The sequence below is a fragment of the Varanus komodoensis genome, unplaced genomic scaffold (assembly GCF_004798865.1).
Source record: "Varanus komodoensis strain SLA01 unplaced genomic scaffold, ASM479886v1 scaffold7_1, whole genome shotgun sequence".
In the NCBI taxonomy this organism is placed as follows: Eukaryota; Metazoa; Chordata; class Lepidosauria; order Squamata; family Varanidae; genus Varanus; species Varanus komodoensis.
The window spans coordinates 19,000,710-19,021,033 of NW_025336479.1; the positions used below are offsets into that span (position 1 = coordinate 19,000,710).

Here is a 20,324-nt window from a genome sequence, read left to right on the forward strand (position 1 = left end):
TTAGATTTCCTGAGAATAATGAAGGAAGGATGGGAAATAAATGTAATGAATGAAAAGGTTATTTCTGCCATACTTTCAAGTATCATTGAGGACCATGACAGTATTCATAACCACCAGCAATCTCTTGCATAATGCAGATGTTGCTTATTCTACCCTACGCTAAAGGCTGAATCATATTCAGAAACTAGGACATCCATTCTTATGTTTTTCCCTTCTCTTGGTGAGCCTGCTATGTTTATTTCTGAAGGTGAAATGTCTTCACGTGTTTCAGTGTTATCTTATACTGTATGCATTATAATACATTTGAACTCCCATGGCTATTGCAGGCCCATTTTCAGTTTTCTTAGTGCCAAAACTACAACATTCATTTCTACTCCTCTGGAAAGATCAAACAGCTTTGTGATTGCCTGCCACACCAAGATCAGTAGAAATGTCTGTTTGATTGTCCTGCTTCTGTTCTATCTTCCTAGTGAAAGAAGCAAACAAAATTCCTGCGTGGATATATTATATAAATTAGGTGCTGCCATACATGGCATGTTCAACTAATCTGCAACTTATTTTAGTGTGGTCAAATTCCATGGGAAATTTAGCTCTAGCACTTGGGTAGCTTTCCCCAACCTAGTGTTATCCAGAACTGTAATTGCTATCATGCCCGGCCAGCCTGGGCAATGGAAGCTAAATGATAACAGAGAGATTAAAATTTTTTGAGTTATTTGTGGCTCAGAGTACTTTTCCCAAGTGTCAGCTACAGTCATTCCTTATTTGGCTGTTCTTAAAGTATGCCTTTATGATAATGATTTTGCAGGACAAATTTTCATCATTCTTGTTTTGGTCTTTATTTTGTATTACTGATTGGTCATGATACCAGCCCAGTATCCAAAAGCAGGAAGGACAGTTTACAAAATTTTTCATGGCTGCAGGAAGGCAAACTGAGGGTGGTATTGCAAATGAGAAGGGTAAAAGTTGAACCTTCTTGACCAAAAAAAAAAAAAAAAGTTGCTTGACTTTTGGTGGGTGTCTGTCACTTTTGATGGAGCTCATTTGAATATAGTATATCTTTGTAGTATAATTTTAGTATATCTTGATGGAAACAAGGTGGAGTAAGTCGGCCCTTTGTGTGTCTCTTCACCATAACCATGAGAATAAGGAACTTGCATCCCATTATTTTTATTAACTGCAGCTTGTGAATTTGTTTGAAACAAGCCAGCATCAGACCATGGGTTATGAGACTGGATTGCTCCAGTGCTTCATATTTAAAACAAGCCACAGTCTAGGGCTTAGTCAGAACACTAAACTGTAGTTAATCAAAGGCAGAGATGGAATCTCCTCCTTGGGACCACACTATAAGGGAGAGAGAGTACAGCTCACTGTGGCCTGTTGCCCACATGATAAATCTTAGTTATTGTGATTATCTGACCTATTCCATGGAGAAGTTACTCAAGATAATGCTAAAGGTAAAAGAAATACTAAAGGTAATCAGAATAGGGCATTGCCTGGATTGTACTAGGTGATAGAGAAGATTCAGCTTCCATGTTGCCAAGCATTCTCAGGTCACTGTGGACAGTGCACATGCATGTCAATAGAAAGTGTCAACTGGCGCTGCAAAACAAACCCTGACCCAATTTTTTGGTTTGGTTTTGTTTTGTTTTGTTTTTTCCCCTTGCTAATAATAGCCTTATCGCCTAGTATTTCCAGACAATAGGAGCATCTTGAGAATAGCATAGAGACCAAATGGGGAAGGCATATACTGGAGTTTTCTCAGCACTGGGGAATAAAGGGCTGTGTCTTTCCACCTAATTTCAATTTCTGTAGTGGTAAATCCTTCACTATCAGTGTCCTTTGTTTCACACTTCTTTCTGGGTTAAATACCTAGGAGATGCTATCCTTTAATGCCCTCTTTCTCCCTTCCTTCTTTCCTTCCTTCCTTCCTTCCTTCCTTCCTTCCTTTTTATGGCACCATGCTTTGATTATAGTCATGACACTATTGAATTAAGTCAGTCTCTGAAGGTTGGCCTAATCCTACCCCATCCCCTACAGAACGTCTCAGGACAGTTTACACTAAATATGAATCTGGCCACTCAACAGAAAATATCTTTAGTCCACCTTGGATGGACTAAATGTGTTCCTTGGATGTTAGCAGCAAAGAGGTTCCCCTTGCATAAGTAACTTTTAAATTCGGCAGCATAAGGTCTTTTTTCACAGCTGCATCCGATAGCTAGTGTAAAAACTCTGCCTTCAAGTCACACAAATTGCTGTCTTAATAAGGGACACCTTGAAAACATACACTGTACAAGTCTTGAATCTTGTCCTTCCATCTGTCATGTTGTCACTGCTCAAGTTTATTTTTTTACCGTCATTAAGGGAAAAACCTGTGCTGAACCACTGATGTAGCCTGTGCTGCCAAATACAGCTGATTGAAGAGAAAGATAATGCAAATGTAATGTAATAGCTGTCATCTATTAGACAGAACCTTTTGAACGTTTGTTTCCTTTAGTCGTTTGTGCTGCAAGGGAAAGAAGGCAAGCACTCTGTGGAGCTAAGTTAGGGGGAAAGTGTGCTAACAGTAAAGCCAACATCTGTGGGTGCGCTCTTGTAGGATGGTGGGAATTCTAATTGGACTGTGTCCTATTGCCCTGTGGTGATAACTAACTGGGAGGAAGTCCCATTGACCTCATTGGAACTCACTTCCAAGTAGATGTATGTATGGTGGCTCTCTTGTAATTAAACTGAGATAATGGTTCTTGAAGAGATTTCAAACAAATCCCATCACTTTGACTTCAGAAACACATAGTAGGAGTTTTCTCGTCATCATTTCTTTTATGGAGGGCATGTAATCTTGAAACACACCAGAAATACATGTCATTTTCTAATGCAGCAATCTTTATTTTTTCTTATTGTGTAGTGTATATACTCCATGCGTGTCTTCATATATTGTCTTCATATCATATATATGATTGTCTTCATGTATTTCTGTTTCTGTCTTTTGGGTGGCATAGTCTGCATGCACAGATTCAATCGCTCCTAGCTCAGGTTCAGTGCTTGCCAATGTCAGGTCTGGAAAGGAGTCTTGCAGAGAGAGCCCTTTGCCTTAGAGAGCTGTTATTAGTCAAAGCAGCCAAGAGCCAGTTGAATGAGCCAATAGTCCAGGGAGTTGTTATGCAAAAACACCCCTACCCCAGATCTAGCCATTCAGGATAGCTTCATGTGTGTTCAACTGTGTCCACCTTTCCCCCTTTTTCTTTCAGTGTCTGAATGAATAAATGAACGAATCACAAATGGCAGAATAGCCATTATCTGTCCATCCGTCCATCCCTCCATGTATTTTTTCCATGTCTATATGCCCAATTGCCAGTGTTTTCTAGGCAGCTCACAAAGCAATCCGTACAATACTTAATAAGATATAAATTTAAAATCTTACGTGTAAAACAGAATAAAACTAAAGCAAAATGCCAGCAGCAGCAAAAAGGCCTAAAATGCACAAGCCTGCTGCTACTGAAAAGGCCTTCTGATACTCATCTGAGCTTTTGAAATTCTGATGTTATTTCTAAGTCATTTCTGGAAATCAATGAAGAAACAAAATCTCCCTGTACATTTTCCCATCTGCCTTTTGTGTTGTGTTGACAAGTGGGTTAAATTCAAAAGTGGGTACATAATTACAGGTCAAAAATAGGTATAAAAATATCTAGTACAGAAAGAAAACAGCTGTTTGTATTGTTCTTTACTTCCAACGTGCACACAAAGAAGTAATATTTTTCAAGAGAACAAAAAAGCTAGTCTGTACAATAGAAAGAATCAAAATGACATTGAAACACTTTACAGCAATCTGCATGTGTTTTACACTCAAAATAATATTCCAACTTGATGTCTATCTTCTGAAGTAGTTGAACAGGCTTATATATCACATATAAATAATTGAAAAATGAAACAAGACTTTGTCTTCCATCTCCTGCCCCGATATGGCTACCATTTGATTGAGTTTTTTATAATCAGAATATGAACAATAACATTTTCTCACATGTGAAAGAAATGGAGACTTTACATAGAAAAAATTCTACAACTTTCCATTCTCCCTTGACATCCATTTTTCATTGGAGTATCCTGGGAATTGTAAGGCTTTTTTCTATCTAAGCTTGCATAGGATTATGCCCTTAAAGTAATAAAGAAGCCATTTTGTTCTTTTGGGGTAGGTACAAGTGTTTGTGGCCCCATAAAGGAAGGCACAGCCTTGAGCGGCTCATGTCTGTCATGGATAGACCATTCTGGAGGGCTTTCATTCATGCTTTATTCAGCTGCTCAGTCATGTCCGACCAGAAGAGATCCTATGGGCCAAATTTCACCACACTTTTCAATCCAGCTCCACCTTTTTCCACTGAACTATGCTCTGGCCTGCATCTTCTGTGATGGAGTCTTAACCACCTCCCTCTTTGGTGACCTGGTTTTCTCTTGCCGCTGAGCATCCCAAGCATTATCTCTTTTTCTAATGAACTTGATTGCATGGCATGGCCAAAATAAGTGAGTCTCAGTTATCTTGCCAACCAGGGATGGATCTGGTTTAATACGCTCTTGTTTGTCACCCCTGCTGTCCATGGAATTGCACAGGAGCCTCCGCCAACACCACAGCTCGAATGAGTCGATTTTCCTCTTGCAAAACTTCATACAGCTTTCATTCTTAGGGTCACCATAAGTTGGAGATGACTGGACAGCACAGAACAGCAAGACCTGCTTTGTGTTGGACATGAATGCGTATAAGGAATATTGCCGTTGTTGTGCAGTCCTCACATTCTTCTTAATATTGATGGGGCTGGTACTTTGGTATCTTTTCCCTGAGATTTTCCTAACCTTTGCAACCTGTAGTTGTTTTATGACTTTATGCTTTTGAGTGTCTAGATTGCTGCACTGTAAGTGGAATTGTCACAAGAGGTGATCTTGTTATGTCTGCAAAGTGGTTGAAATATCACACGTATCAGCAAGGAAAATGTCTGCTTCACTGGGTCATTTACAGCTCACCATAAAACACAGTGCTTTATGGGTGTCCATAAAAAAAAAAAAAAAAAACTAAGGGTGGGAGGATTGATAGACTGGTAACAGTAAGAAGCAGCATCTGCAGAGTGAGATTTCAGTAAATTGTTGTTCAGAATGGTTGGCTGGGCTTTCATACTCTTTTGACCTTTGAAAATAATGTTGGCTGCTACTGATTTTCATATAGTACTTTTAATGATTGGCACTATTTTGCTTTCCCCCTTTTTGAAAGACATTTTAACTTTGGGAACAATATCTTGGTCATGTGCTTGAAACAACAAGGCTTGCATATCAACTGCTCCTGTGAGTTAATATTTATTGTAGAGCTAGGAGCAATGTTGTACATTGTCTGTAGATCACAGAAGCTGTATGGTCCCAAACCAGGGATTAGTCTCCCTTCTGTGACTGCAGGCGGACAGTGGATGGTATCCTATTCAACAATATCCAACATAAATTAAATTGTGCTAGCATAATCAACCTTTGGCAAAAATCAGTGGCATTTACTAGTGCAACAGCTTTTCTGGGGAATCCCATTGTGCCAGCAAATGCTATTGGTGTTTTGCTGGCACAAAACACCAATATTGGTGTCATGTCAATGTAATTTATGTTAGTGGTAGTGTTAAACTCATACTACCCAATATTTTTAAAGGGATCTGGAAGTTGTTTGAGATATGCTTTCATATGTTCTACACATAGCTCTTTTGTCCTATTTCCCCTTCCGGTTGAATAAGTTTTGCAGGGTTTTTTTTTTAAATAACTCTTGCAAAACCTGATTACAAGAGTGGAATTTGGGATGAATATACATACCACAGGCAGGGCTCCTTTTCAAACCAGCTCTTGGAAAAAGCTATTGTTTGTCTCCAGACCTTTCAGAGACTTCCCTGCAGCCACCACTCCTGATTTACACAGAGTCAGAGCAAGTAAAGTTCAAAGATTACAGGTGATGAGTGTGGAAAAGCTTAGCCTACATAGCCTGTAGCCAGAGTCAAGTCAAGGTCCATTTCTACCTGCCCTTGAAGATCATAATCCTACCTGTGCTTATGTTGGTTTCTTCTTTCTGTACTCGAAGGTAGAAGAAAGAGAGGCAGTTCAATTTCATTACTTCTGAATGGTTACATAAAGATTACAGATTAGACGTTTCCACAGTGGTGTCAGCACAAGGTGGCCATAAAAAGCTGTAATGGCAAAAGAATTGGCAAACAGTCACCACCTGAGGTTCTGATACAGTCTGATACAAATATAGTTGGTAGACTACAGCAAGTATAGTTGGTGGAGAGATTTGGCAGAAAGCTGTTCACCAGTAGAAAAGGATAGGACAGGTGTAAGTATGTTCAGGCTGACTGGTACTTTCCCATCATCCTGCTCAAAACAAACTCATACCTCTCAGTTGCCATATTCTGCTGATAACACTGTGCCCTTGGTGTCGTGGAGAAAGCTCCCCCTTCCAACCTAAACTTCAACATGTCTCTGAAGAAACTTTAAGAGTGCTATTTGTCTTATGGCTTACATATGCCCCACATTTATGGAGTTGCCCATATGGAACTGTGTCTTAACTCAAAAAAGAAATGAAAATTAAATCGTTCTTTTACAAGCAAGTGAACATACAACTGAAAAAATTGTTGTCATGCTTCTTTTCTTTCAGCTTTTATAAGTCTAACTATGTGCAAAGGTTCCATTATTCCAGACCAGTCAGAAAAGGGTCTGTTGACCCTGAAAATGAATTTGCTGTAAGTATCTTTTCAGTAATGCTTTGACAATGACTAGGATTACATACATTAGTCTTTCAGAAAGTTCAACCAGTTGAATTGCTGTCTTACCAGAAGATGAGAAAGCATGCATATAAGAGGCAAGGATGCCTCCATAGCACTGTTAGTTGCAGGGCAATTGGCTCTTCTTGAAGCTGGGTCCTGCTGGGTATGATGGAAGGAATGGGTATGTTTGGACTTGGGAAGAGAAGACCGAGGGGGGATGTGATTACATTTTTTAAGTACTGAAAGGGTCATCACACAGGGAAGGGCTGCATACTGTTCTCTGTCATCCGAGGCATGAAATAACAGGCTTAAGTTACGGGAAGGCAGATGTTCTGTAGAACATCAGGAAAAATATTCCTCATGTTCAGAGCAGTCAGACAATGGAAACAACTTCCTAGGGAGGAGTTGGCTCTCATTGCCAGAAATATCCAAGCAAGGACTGGACATCTGTCTGTCTGTCTGTTGAACTGGATTCCTGGACTCAGCAAGTGGTTGGACTTGAGGGCTGAAATGGCCTCTTCCAGCTCTGTAGTTATAGGCTGGGATTGGTACCTCACTGCCAATCAGAAACCATTGCCACACTCACCTGCTACTCTCGGATAGATTTTGTCCGTCTTGAGCTTCTCCTGACTGTACAGAATGTTCCTACAAGAAAGAAAAGATGGACGTTATGCAGAGAAAGCCCACTCTTTGTCCAGCCAACATTGTATCACCACCCCATAAAATCAGAAGCTGCATTCAGAATTATTATGCTCCAGAGTAGAGAACTTCTGGGAAGATTTTCTGGGCATCAGTTGTTTATTGTTATATTAGTTTCCAGCATTAGTAAAGAGGGTTAAGTATTATTTCATAAAATATCATAAATTGTACAGATTATTAATTTTATCTCCAGTATTATGTGAGGCATTTGGAGTATAACAATGTACGTAATACTCAAGCCAGATGGAAAAATAAATGTTTGGTTAATTAAGTTTTTCCATCAGTGCACCCTGGTTCAAGTCTAGTATTTGTCTACTTGGCTAAATGAAATCCTTTCATGTTTGGGGTTTCTCTTTTTCAGTGAGAGGTTGTATAACAGTGCCTTGGATTAGGTTTGTAAAGACAGCTTCTTGTTTGAGTCTTCAAAACAAAGAAACAAACAGCAATATAATGTTGATGTCAGGAAAATAGGTCCTTCTCATTATTTCAGGTCTTGTTTCCACAGACCCTTAATATTGTAACATTATTTCACCATTGCAATATTTTCTCTGCATTTTAATAGTCAATGTGGATTGAGAGAACATCCTTTGTTACGGCTTACAAACTCCCAGGAATCCTGCGTTGGTTTGAGGTTGTCTCCATGTCACAGGTAAGACATAAGCTCACAGAAATATAAAGTATTCCTAATGCTGTTTACTTCAATGGGAAACTTCCAAAGTTTTATATTACCAATTAATCAATCATCTGTACTTAACAAGATGGAGCAATCTAGCTCTGATTTTTTTCTTTAACATTAGAAATTATTATGAAATGCTAAAGACCTTTTGGGTAAACTGAATTGCAAATGTAGGATTCTCCCAGGTTTTCAGGTGGATTCATTTAATAGACAGGTGAGAAAGTTTTAGATGGAATAAATTTATTCTCTTTATCTCTCCTCACAGACTACAATTAGCCCTCTGGAAAATGCCATTGAAACAATGTCTATGACCAATGAGAAGATTCTGGCAACAATTAATCAGTACCAAAATGATGAGTCCCTTCCTATTAACAATCTGTCGATGCTTCTGAATGGAATTGTGGATCCAGCGGTTATGGGAGGGTTTGCGAAATACGAGACCGTAAGGATTTTAATAGTTCCTTTGAGAGAAACATAAACACTGATTTATAACACAACCCAGAGGCATCTTTGCCTGTCCTGATGTTATGAATAAGGACTATATGGTCTGTTTTCTGCTTGTAGGCTTTCTTCACAGATGAATACATGAGGGACCACTCTGACGATCATGAGAAACTCAACAAGCTCAAAGATCTGATTGCTTGGCAGGTAACATGATGCTGGGCACAAGCCTCAGCTGTCTTTGATCTTCTCTCACCCTCCACCTCACTTATGGATTTTGAAACTGTTGTGGAACAGCCATGGCTGGGTCCACATTCAGGGTGGCTAGAATGCCATGTAGTCTCATCTTAGGCTGGTCTCTACAGGGTGCCCTAATCTGGAGAACAAGCCACCCTGAGAACAAGCCAGGTGGCTTGTCATAGCACCTGAAAAGCTTTATTATTATGGGTTGCCATGATGAGCACGTGGCAAAAGCCAGTCCACTTGGCAAAAAGCAGCAAAAGCTGCTGCTGCTGCTGCTCCCTGCAATTTCATCTGGGCTGCCTCCCACCTCCTTTACAGTGACTGCCCCTCCACCAATACCCAAGGGGCACTTTGAAGCAATGGCACCTTTCTGCCACCCATTTTCTTTCAGCCTCAGACAATTGTGTAAATGTCTTCACAGGTTTTATTATTATTATTGCCTGGCTTTCACACACACACACACACACACACTTATGGCTGAACTCCAAAATGGGGGGCCTTCCCTTGTCAGTGCCCTTGTAAGTTTCAGATGCCAAAAGGAAGGAAGTACAATAAGTATAGGTGGGTGAGGAATTGTTGTGAGCCAGGCTTCTCCCTCCAAGCAATATCAGTCTCACCAGCATTTCTTTGATAATAAGCTTTATCGTTACATTCAAGCCTCTGAGCATACACGGAACAAAGTGCTGAGCCATTTCTGCTGTTCATTATCCGAAACTCTCTTTATGAACCTTATGATCTTGCAGGGGAGGGACTCTGTGTAAGCGGGCATGCCTTTGCTCCACCCGCTGTGCCCCTAACTGGACCTCTCTCTGACGATCACATCTAGCAACCAGGGCTACCTCTTCAGGAGTGGGGAGTTCCCTATTCGAAAAAAATACCCGTTTCAGTGTCCCTTCTTTCAGGCTGCAGCTCCTCCCTACTCCCGCAGTCAGGTTGACTGGTCCCTTTGTCTGCCCTTGGGCCACTTCCCTCATATCTATTTTCTGCAGGCCCTCAGGGCCTTGGACCATGGCTGGGGTTTGAACTTTGGAATCTGAGTTGTCAGTCTCGCCAGAATGGCAGGGCTCCCGTGCACATGCCTGAAATCTGACAGGACACATGTGCCTGACAGGAATCCAATAGCGGGTGAAAATCTGATGGAGTTCCGTGACTTATTGTGCACTGCTAGACTGCAGGTACAGGCCAAGGGTGGGCTGTGGTGAGTCGCATGCCTTGTTGTGGCACAAGCTGAGCCAGCTTGCAGGCTTCTTTCTCTACAATGGGTGGCAGTTTGCACCTTAAAAACAAGCCTAAGGAAATTTTCCTAAACCATGTTATTTGCACCAACTGGATCCTGAGACCTACACTGGAAGTCCACTAGTGGAAGTCCTCTGATTTGTTCCCATATTATATTTTCAGTTTGGTGGGAATGAAACTGTCCTATCATCTTTAAACACACACACACACACACATGTCACAACTCAGGTTGCCATTTTGGGCAACTGTAGATGTTAGAATAGAATAAGTGCACACAAAGCTGCAGCCATTTTAAAACTAAATATAAATGATCAAATAAAATAAAATACAAACAAGGAAACAAATGTGCTACTTTTTCATTTAAAACTAGCATGCATGTTTTTCCAAGAAATCATATGTAGTATACACTTCCAGAATCCCTTCATCCTACACATATGGCTTCTAATAAACATTAATAAACTAGCACAACAGCAGTTCCATAGGCTCTTGTTATAAGGGTTTGCATCAAATCTTTCTGTTTATTTATTATATTTCAATCCACCAGGTAACTAATATTCACTGGACAAATTACAGAGAGTCTTGATGGAAGTCCCTATTGTTTACTGAAAGTATTAGATGCAGTTGTATAGACTCATTGAGACCAAATTATCATTATCATCATCTACATGTTATTTCTGCTGTTCCACAAGGAGGAGGAGGAGGAGAGGCAGATAGTTAAGAAAAGGATACAAAGAAAACTCGTTTCCTTTTGCAGACTTGCTTAAAATATGTTTTAAGGATGAAGGATGGTGCATTGACCCTTGCCAGAAGCAACTAAGTAGACTGCAGAGAATCAAAAGTAAAAAGATAGCACAGGAATGGAAAAGTCCAATGTGCTTGGATTTTGAAATGACCCCTGAACAGATCCTGCACTTTTCAGTAGAGCTGTTCACCAGCTGTTTTATAAAGCAAGGTAGCGAAATAGAGTCCCATGTGGCTGATTTTACACTGTTGCCTGAAGTCTTGAAATAGAGATGAAGACAGAGCAAAGGGGACCCATTCTTCCCCACCCTTGCAAACTCTAAGAATCTAAACAGGCTTCCCCAAACTGTGCCTTCAGATATGTTGGGCTACAATTCCCAGTATCCACAGCCAATGGGACCAAGTTGGGAAGGTTGATCTTAGAAGACTGATAGTGTTGAACTGTAAATGCTTAGACAATAGAAAAGTTTGCATTGTGTCTGTAACCTAACAAATTCCACAGCATGGGGATCCCCAAAAAACTGTCTGTACACTCAGCACACACACAGCTCTTGTATGTGGCCTCTGTTTGATTTGCCAGACAAGAATGGACCATACTAGCAAGTATTCTGGGCATGCATCACAGGACCCTCCATGCATACATTTAAATGTCTCAGAATCATTCCTTTCCCTAGAAAACCTGCATTTTAAAGAAAAATCTTGCTTTTCAGCTTTCCTTGCAGCATGCTGTTTTTCAAAGACTGAGACACCTGGCAGCATCTCAGAAATAATACCATGTTTGCTCAGATTTGGGGGGAACTAGCCCACCTAGGTAGGTGGGGGGAACCAGCAGTGCTCAGCTCTCTGGAAATGTCATTCCTGTGTTCATGTCCTTGTTGAAATGCTTAATGTTGCCTCAAAACTGCATGAGAGATGCAGCATGACAGCAAAGCTTCCCTTTCACAACTTCAGTGTTTATTGCTGCCAGTCTGTTTTTGGGTAAGCACCAGTCACTGACAGAGTCTTCCTTTCCTAGTTGATATATAACTGAAGCACCATTTGCTACGAAAGTTACTGAAACTGCACATGAGAAAAAGTTTGATCCCTGCTAATGAAGTAGGCCTTCGCTTCATTTAGACAAGCAAGGACCGCAGTTGACATCCACAAATAGCAGCTGCTCAATAGATGGTGCAGGGTTCCAGCCTGGCATGGAGGGTGGGAGGCCTTTTATGTTCTGAAGTGATGCTCCTGGAAAAAGATGCAGGTTTAAACTGGCCCCCAATGCACTTTATATTCATTTGGGAGCAGCGCAACATCCATGGCCCAATGCATGCCCCAAGCCAGGTTGCTTCTGCCTCATTTGGAGTAACATGAAGGTCCTTCAGCTCTCTGCTTAGGACTGATAATGGGCTCTGCACCAGACTGGTGACATTGCCAGCGTGGTGTGTGATCATGCAGTTTGCCACAATCCCACAAGAAGCTTCATGGTTGCTGCAAAAGGCCAAGCAGGAGGCAGCAACCATGATGCTGAGAGTGAAGTATAAGCCAGACGTGTTGCATTTTATTTCTGCAGAGGGCCTCTTCAGAAGATTCAGCTGGACTAATGAATTGGCCATGGGAGGCAGCCCTCACGTGACCTTTGCAACACAGGCCAAATGTCTTCTTCCTACACAGGGTCACATGAATCTGCAGGGCAGCAGCATATTTAATCCATTATACTAATTTGGACTAATTATACACATCCTAGTACATTACAGAGTTCAAAGCCAGCCAGTAGACCAAGCACATTGAGTTCTTTTTCTCATTCGGTGTATGAAAAATACATGAAATTTAATAATACAGCTATCCATCTTACCATCTCAAGGAGACAAATAATAGGAAGTTGGGAAACTACTACTTTTTCCAAAAAAGTTTTTTTTTCTTTGCTTCGTGTATTATGTAAAATGTCCTTACAATTTATACTAAGATACCCAACTTGCTACTTTGTGGTTGAAAGAAAGAAGGGAAATGTCTTTTGGCAAATATATTACACTTCTCAGCTCTGTCACTGCACACAGTTTGACATGTTTTCTAAAGATCGGAGAGATAGATAGGATGGCTAAAATCCTTCTATTATTTCTTCCTAGATCCCATTTCTTGGGGCTGGAATTAAGATTCATGAAAGGAGGGTTTCAGATAGCCTTCGTCCTTTCCATGAACGCATGGAGGAGTGTTTCAAGAGCTTGAAAGCCAAAGTGGAAAAACAATATGGGGTCAGAGAATTGGTAAGATTGTTTTTACCCTGGTTTCAATTCACTCTGCTCTCTTAACTAATATTAACTCCCTAAGATGAAAAGCAATGTTGGACCAGTCTACTACAAGGTTTGGCTTGTGATTTAGAGATACTGCAACTTTCTGTAGCAGATCACCTACTTTGTTCCTTAAGACCCTCAGCTTTGCCTGGTGTAAAATTAACCATCTTCAAGTTGGTTGTTTGAAAATTGTTCACATCCCACTTTGTTCAGGAGATAGAGGCATGCCTTATACAAGCATGTCGGCTAGGGCACCAAGCTTCCCCAGATTGTCATTTTATTAGCTTAGTGTTTTGATCCAGACTGACTATCCAGGGCTTCTTGGAGTATTCAAACTGCTTGCAGAACTGGCTTCTGGAATGAGCCCTGTTGAGTATAGTAAAACATGGCTACATTAGCAGAGGATAATATGGTAGTATAGAAAACCTGCAGAAGGAATTAGCCACTCTGTATTTCTGACAGCTGCTGGAGCAAAGCCAATGAAATAGCTGAATAATTAGATAAAATGTTTGATAGCACTGAAAAGAATTTTTTGTGTATGGAATAAAATGTCTGATTTTGCCTGGAATATATTTCCCTCGCATGCTGATTCAGTTTCACTGAAGGAAGGGTTCAAGGCGGTATAATGCAAATGAGAACTATTTGACTATTTTGTATGTATAACTGGACACCTAGGCAACGTTTCCTGAGTTTTGCACCTCACGGGCTTCTTTGTGCACAATTGAGAAGCACAATTGCCCTGAGAGTGGCATTCTTTTGCCACACAGATTAGCTGTCATATCACTGACAATGCAAATAAGAGGAGACCTGCTGAGGCTGCTGCTGGTCATGATCCAGGAGAGAGCACGCTTCTTGTGCTACCTCCATCTCTAACTCAAGGCCTCTCCTTCACAGAAAAAATCAGCATCGTGTTGGTTGAGCAACCAATGTCAGTTTCAGGTCAGTTAAATTGTACCATGGTTGCCCCAGTGACATTGCACTTAGAGATTGGAAAAAAATGGCCAATAACATTGGAATGGTGTTGAAATGGAACTAAACCAATAAGGTATTATTGAGACACAGTGCATAGGGAGCCATGGAATTGCCACACCTGAAAATGGATTAGAAGAGCTTTGAGAGCAAGAAGCTATTGCAATAAAGGAAACTTTGTGAGGTGAGGACCAGGAAGATCATGCATCAGATCTGTAGACTACAACCAATGTCTGCATTTAGTCACCAAAAGTAATTTAAAAAACAAAATTGCAAATGGCATTCAAATCTTGAAAGGTCCACCTATATCTCCACTCTTACTCTGTTTGGATTGGCCAGTGTTCACCATCTCCCTTTTCTGTCTCCAGGATAAGTGATATAAAATTGGGGAAGAAAGGGGGAATGTGTTCAGAAATTCAAGAGACACAAGCAAGTGTATATACATAAATGGAAACCATTTCTATGCCATTGTAAGAGCAGGCAGCTATCAGTGTCTACTGGTTGTGATGGCTGTATATCACCTTCAGTATCAGCAGCTTTGCACTTCTTGAGGGTATGAGTGGCAGGGTCCTATAGCACTCATGTCCTGCTTGTGGGCTTCCCACAGGCAGCAGATTGGCTGCAGAGTGATGGACTGGATCAGCCTTTGGTTTAACTCGACAGGGCTCTTCTTGGGTTTTTGTTATATTCTTAACATTACTTCTAAAACTATTTCCCTCACTATTCCGAGGTGGGAAAAGATGGAGGCAATGAGGCACTCTTAATCACATGGTGTGGACTTGCCCCTTGGTAACAAATTTTTAGAGGTGGTATGGGCTCACATATCAGAAACTGCATCTCAAATCATGCTGTATGGCCCTACAGCATGTGTAAATTAATCAGCTTGGGGGATGGCAGTATTTAGTGTATCAACTAATACATAAGAAAGTCAATTAAGAGTAGACCCATTCCGGTTTGATTATCCCTTTCTGGTTGTCTGATGTGTGTGCTTTCCCTGTGAAAGGCCATTGAGTTGACTGTGCTCAGCCTCTTCAGTAACATTAGATGAAAATAGTGAAGAAGGTGATCTACATTCAACAAAAATACAGCTCAGTTGTGAGCCATACTAGTTAAACAGTGTGTATTATCTACAGACATCTGAAATACTCCTGCCTAGTGGATCTTATCTGAGAATCATGTATTGTTACTCTGCACAGCCTTTGCCTGCCTAATGAAAACTGTTCATCCAACAGGCCTGGCCTTAAGTACCTGCCTTGTTTTCATTTTCAGGTATTGCTTAGACAATAAATCAAAGTACCCCTGCATACCGTGTGACTTATTTTGCAAAGATAGGTAGTATGGGTGACAGTGTTTCTCAAGGAATACCTTAAGAAAAAATGTTCCCTTTCAAGGTCAGGAAAAAGCACAACCAAGAGCGAGGGCTTGAGTTAGTTTGGTATTACTGAACTCTGCAACTTTCATGTCTTGTGCAAACCTTGCATAAACCATGATTTCACCGTTATCTTCTGGCAACATGGTTTATTTAATATGTCATTCATAAAAGTTGCCACTGAGTTTATAGAAAAGGAAAAGAAACCAAGGAAGTCATCCTTCTTGGGGAATTTTCCATTCCTCCTGCTCCAGCTTGTGTTACAAGCGAGGCCCATGCACAGGATGAATGACCCTCCTCTCCCACATTTTTCATGGTGTTTCCTGCTCTATGTTCCCCACCAAGCCGGATTTTGAAGACAGGCGACTCGGTCGGCCAACATCCATGCTGAGATCGTATCGTCAGATGTCTATCATTTCACTGTCCTCCATGAATTCGGAATGTGGAACACCAAACAGGACTACTGCAGAAAGGTTGGTTTTGTCAGCATGGAGAGGGATGGGACAGCGGAGTCTTCCCAGAATGCAAACTGCGGGGAGCCCTTCCATAGTGCAGAGGAGCGCGCTTCCTTTTAAACAGTGTTACGTTTATATTGAGGAACTGCGTGTGAAGGCTTAACTAAGACCGTAAGGACTTGAACCTAGAAGTACTTGTTCTTTTATTATCAAAAAATGCTTTTAAACTGTGCAGTGGCAAACTCTGAGTAACTGGCTATTTATTTATTTCCACGCACTTCCATTTGTATGCCACCTACTAACGAAGTCTCAAGGCAGCTACGTTTTTGAAGACTTGTTCACTCCTGTTCCAATACTTGGAGGCACTTAAGCTGCTTTCAGGTAGAGTCACATTCATGCCGACCAAAAATACAAACTAGGCAGATGATAGCGCCTGTGCTTATTTTAGCAAGAAGACATAAGAGCATGAAAATCTCTTTTCAGGTGTGGATGTTGTATTCTTAGATTATCCTTCCACATATGTTAAGGTCATACTGTGGCTGCTAATTGTGTATCACTGTCCTCAGGTGTAACACCGAACGGTGTCCCGGTCACAGTGATGCCTATTAATGAATAAAACTGATGAATAACTCCTGATGTCCAGGAGCCAGCATATCACCAATGAAGAAACATGTGGTGGAATTTGTAAATAAGACCATTACTGCAAATCTGTTAAGATTCAGTTTGTATAGGTCATAATTCTACCAGAAATACTTGGAGCAAGAGTTTCTCATCCTCTCCCCTCCCCCATCTCTACCCCTTTTTCCCATTAAGTTACCCTCTTCTACCTCAATGTGATATTCAAGCTTATTTTAACTGTGTCCTCTATCTGAACTCTTCCCCACATCCTTTCAGGCAGGATCTCACTTGGATCTTCTAAGTTCGCTTCTTTTTCAATCATTTGTTGTCATTTCTAGTTCAATCTATATTCTTCCAGCTAAATTAATGTTGCTACCCTCCCCGCAAAAAGAGCGGTGTCATGGTAATTTTCCCTCGGCCCTTCTCAGCCTCTTGCGGAATACAGTTTCCGCCCTCCTTGCTCATCTTCATGTGTTTGTGTGTCTGCTTGAGCAAATTCTGAGATGTTTTACATAAGAGGGCTGCACAGAAGCTGATTTCCACACCAGAAGCACCATGGGCAGTGTTATTAAGAGGGTTTTGCCTTGATTTACACCTGCAGTTTTGAACTGGAAGTCATGTCACCAAAGGCAACCAAATCCGAATCTGATGAGAACGTACGCCTGATAAGCTCCCAGCCTGAAGTTAAGTTGAGGAAATGCAGGAAACGAGGAAAGAGAAGCAGTGTCGTGTTTGCAGATGAAAAACCATCTTCTGAACTTCCTGATACGAAATGTGTAAGTTGTTATTATAGTGTGATCCTGAAGTGCAAACTGTCCATTATATTCATATGTTTTCTGTGCAATCGCTCTCTCTCTCTAAAAAAAAAAAATAAAATAAAAAAATGGTTGTTTTATTGCCCAATGTGACAACCAGGTCACTTTGGTAACCGATAGAATTTATAGTTTCCCAGTGGCACATGGAAATGAAGATGCATCACTGAGTTTGGGAATCTGCCCTGAACCAAATGTCTTCCGGGCGAGATTGGTGAGAGCTTTTATTAGTGGCCCAGGGGAAAGGAACTAGCTGCAATTATGTGGTCTCTGGTTCCAGCTGAGCTACATTCAAGAGGAGTAGGTGCTTATTGTGAATCTTGTTAAAGAAAAGCAAATCTTGTTAGGACATTGCAAGTTAGCAGATTGCGCTCTGCAAACAGCGCCAAGCAGAAGACTACATCACTGCCACCTTCTTGCACCGTCTATCATCTGAGCACTTTGATCTTGCTAATATATCTTCAGCCTCGGTTATATAACTTGCACGGCACAATTTTACAACATCATCCCTGAGAACCAAATGTTTTTGAGTATTAAACGAGCAATGTCATTTAGTAGAAATCAAGGAAAAACAGAACAGTTCACTGAAGAAGCCTTGTTTGCCGTTGAGAGGCAGAGCTAAAGAAAGATCAGACTGCACCCCAAATCCTTTAGAAGAAGGGTTGCAAAGTAGATTGCACCGTGTCCCAATGTGAGCTGTGTAAGAACCTATCAAAAGTGTGTCAGCTTTACTCACTCTCCCCATTGGATGTAAATTGCCTCTTTTTGATCACATTAAAAAAAAAACCTCCTAAAGTTCTGTAATCCTAAATACCTGCTTCTGGAGCCTCCTGAGATCAATGTTTAGAACACTGTTTTGGAGACCACGGCAGCATAAATTGTTAAAACACCATTTGTGTCTGCCAAACAGATGCTGAACAGGTTTTGAGGCCTGGGTGGGCCTCTCCCTGATGCCTTCACTGTATAAAGAGATGTGGAATAATGAAGTGAATTTCAAAATTTATTCATTTATTTATTTAAGGCTTTTATAACCTGTCCAGCTACTGACATCTCAGGACAGTTTACGATAAAAGCAGCAAATAAAGCACAGCAGCCAAAACCTCAGTATAATAAACCCAGATTAAAACCAATTAGACGTTAAAATGATGGAAAAATAAAAAGAGTTTTGCCTGAAACAGAAAAAAATATAATGTTGGCACCAAGCAAACCTCTCTGGGGAGCATATTCCATAGTCAGGGTGTCACCACAGAGAAGACCCTCCGCCACATACTCTTCCTCATGACCTCCTTCAAGGAGGGCTCCCAGTGCAGGACCTCCACCTCAGATCTCAAGGGGCAGGAGGGCACAAAGGGAAGGAGGCGCTCCTTTGGGTATCTGGGACTCAAAACATTTAGGGCTTTGTAGGTCATCACCAGCACCTTAAATTGGGCCCAGACTTCAATTGGCAGCCAGGGTAAACAGTAGAGGACCGACATTATAGGTGAATACCTGCTGGTCCCTGTTAACATCCTGGTAGCTCTATTCTTAAGCAAGTGAAGTATCCGGACCACCTTCAAGGGCAGCTCCACACAGAGTACATTGCAATAATCCATCCTGAGATAACTGTAGTTGGACGGTATACAAAAATCTTAAATAAATAAATAAACAAGTAAATCCTGTCAGGGAGTTACCAGAGCATGGGTCCCTGTGGTATTAGGAGCAATGCTTTTCAACCTTTTCATACATGTTTTGGAATCAGGAGTGAGTTGTGAGATGGCCAAGTTTCCTGATGATGCCATTTTTGAAAAACAAAACAAAACGGTCTCTCCAAGCTAGAAGAATGGACATTGAAATGGCAAATGCAGTTCAATATAAGCAAGCGTAGAGTAATGCAGGCTGGGGCAGAGAGGACACACTGGTGGGATTGAACCAGCAGTGGCTAAGCAAGAACAGTAGTGGTGGGCATCTCAATGGAAATGCTGGCCCAATGCTCGGCTGCTGTGAAGGAGGCAAACTCCATGCTGGGCTTAATTAGAAATGGAATAGAAAATAGAACTGTCAAAATATTTCTTCCCTTGTATAAATCTGTGGTGCGACCACACTTGGAATAATGTGTGCAGTTCTGGTTGTCTTACTTGAAAAAGGACATTGTTGAGTTGGAAAAAGTGCAGGGAAGGGCAACAAAAATGATCCGGGGACTGGAGCAATTCTTCTATGAGCAGCTATGACCCCTGGGACTGTTCTACCTAGAATAAAGGCGAGGAAAGGGAGACATGATGCAGGTGTTTAAAATATAGTACAGTGTGGAGAAAGTGGAGAGGAAGGGATTTTCCTCCCTCATCCATAACACTCGAACCTGAGGCCATCGCATGAGGCTAATGGGTGGGAGGTTTGAGGCAGATCAAAGGAAGTACTTTTTCGCTCACTGTATACTTAAACTGTTTAAGCATGTGACAGGAACCAACACTAGAGATGTATGTGTGTATATATTTATAGCTTTTATATCCCACCCTTCACTATGTTTCAGGGCTGTAAAGCAATAAAATAAAGTGAGGTATAGCGATATTACAATAAATAATATTTGCACACTGAGTGAAAGAAATACATCCTTTTTTTTGTAAATCTGGAGTGTGGATGCAATTAAAGAAAATGAGTTTGATAGTTCAAAGATGTAGATTATCATCCTTTGTGATTGGTAGCATTTGTAAATAATGAAATTGGCATTTCTTTTCTTAGGCAGCAGAAAAAATAAAAGGATCCCGAAAACTCACTTGTCTGTGCCCTTGGACACATCTCAATAGCTTCAAGAGAACTTTTGTAGATGTTCCCAATGGACTGTGGTCTTAAGTACAGCTCACATTATATTGAACTCAGCAGAAGAATTATTGATTATGATGTCCTTAGATGTCAGTGAAATGAATGTTTGTTTTACTGACGTTTGCTTATCAAACATCTGTTTGCTTATCAGATGAAATATTCTGCATTCTCCTGGATTAGCCAAAAGCAGTTTTATATGTGAGGAACCAAAGTGCAGGAACAGTCCCTT

General features: G+C 41.0%; 1 protein-coding gene across 1 annotated transcript in view; it reads left to right on the forward strand.

Moving 5' to 3' along the window:
- The window catches only part of DOCK2 (dedicator of cytokinesis 2), a 315,348-nt gene that overhangs the window by 285,740 nt on the left and 9,284 nt on the right, over window positions 1-20,324 (forward strand). Inside the window, exons 43-49 of the mRNA XM_044453756.1 lie at window positions 6,662-6,746; window positions 8,032-8,118; window positions 8,411-8,587; window positions 8,710-8,793; window positions 12,912-13,049; window positions 15,760-15,887; window positions 17,089-17,263. Of these exons, the coding sequence (XP_044309691.1) occupies window positions 6,662-6,746; window positions 8,032-8,118; window positions 8,411-8,587; window positions 8,710-8,793; window positions 12,912-13,049; window positions 15,760-15,887; window positions 17,089-17,263 (874 nt within the window). The remainder of the gene's footprint in view (window positions 1-6,661; window positions 6,747-8,031; window positions 8,119-8,410; window positions 8,588-8,709; window positions 8,794-12,911; window positions 13,050-15,759; window positions 15,888-17,088; window positions 17,264-20,324) is intronic.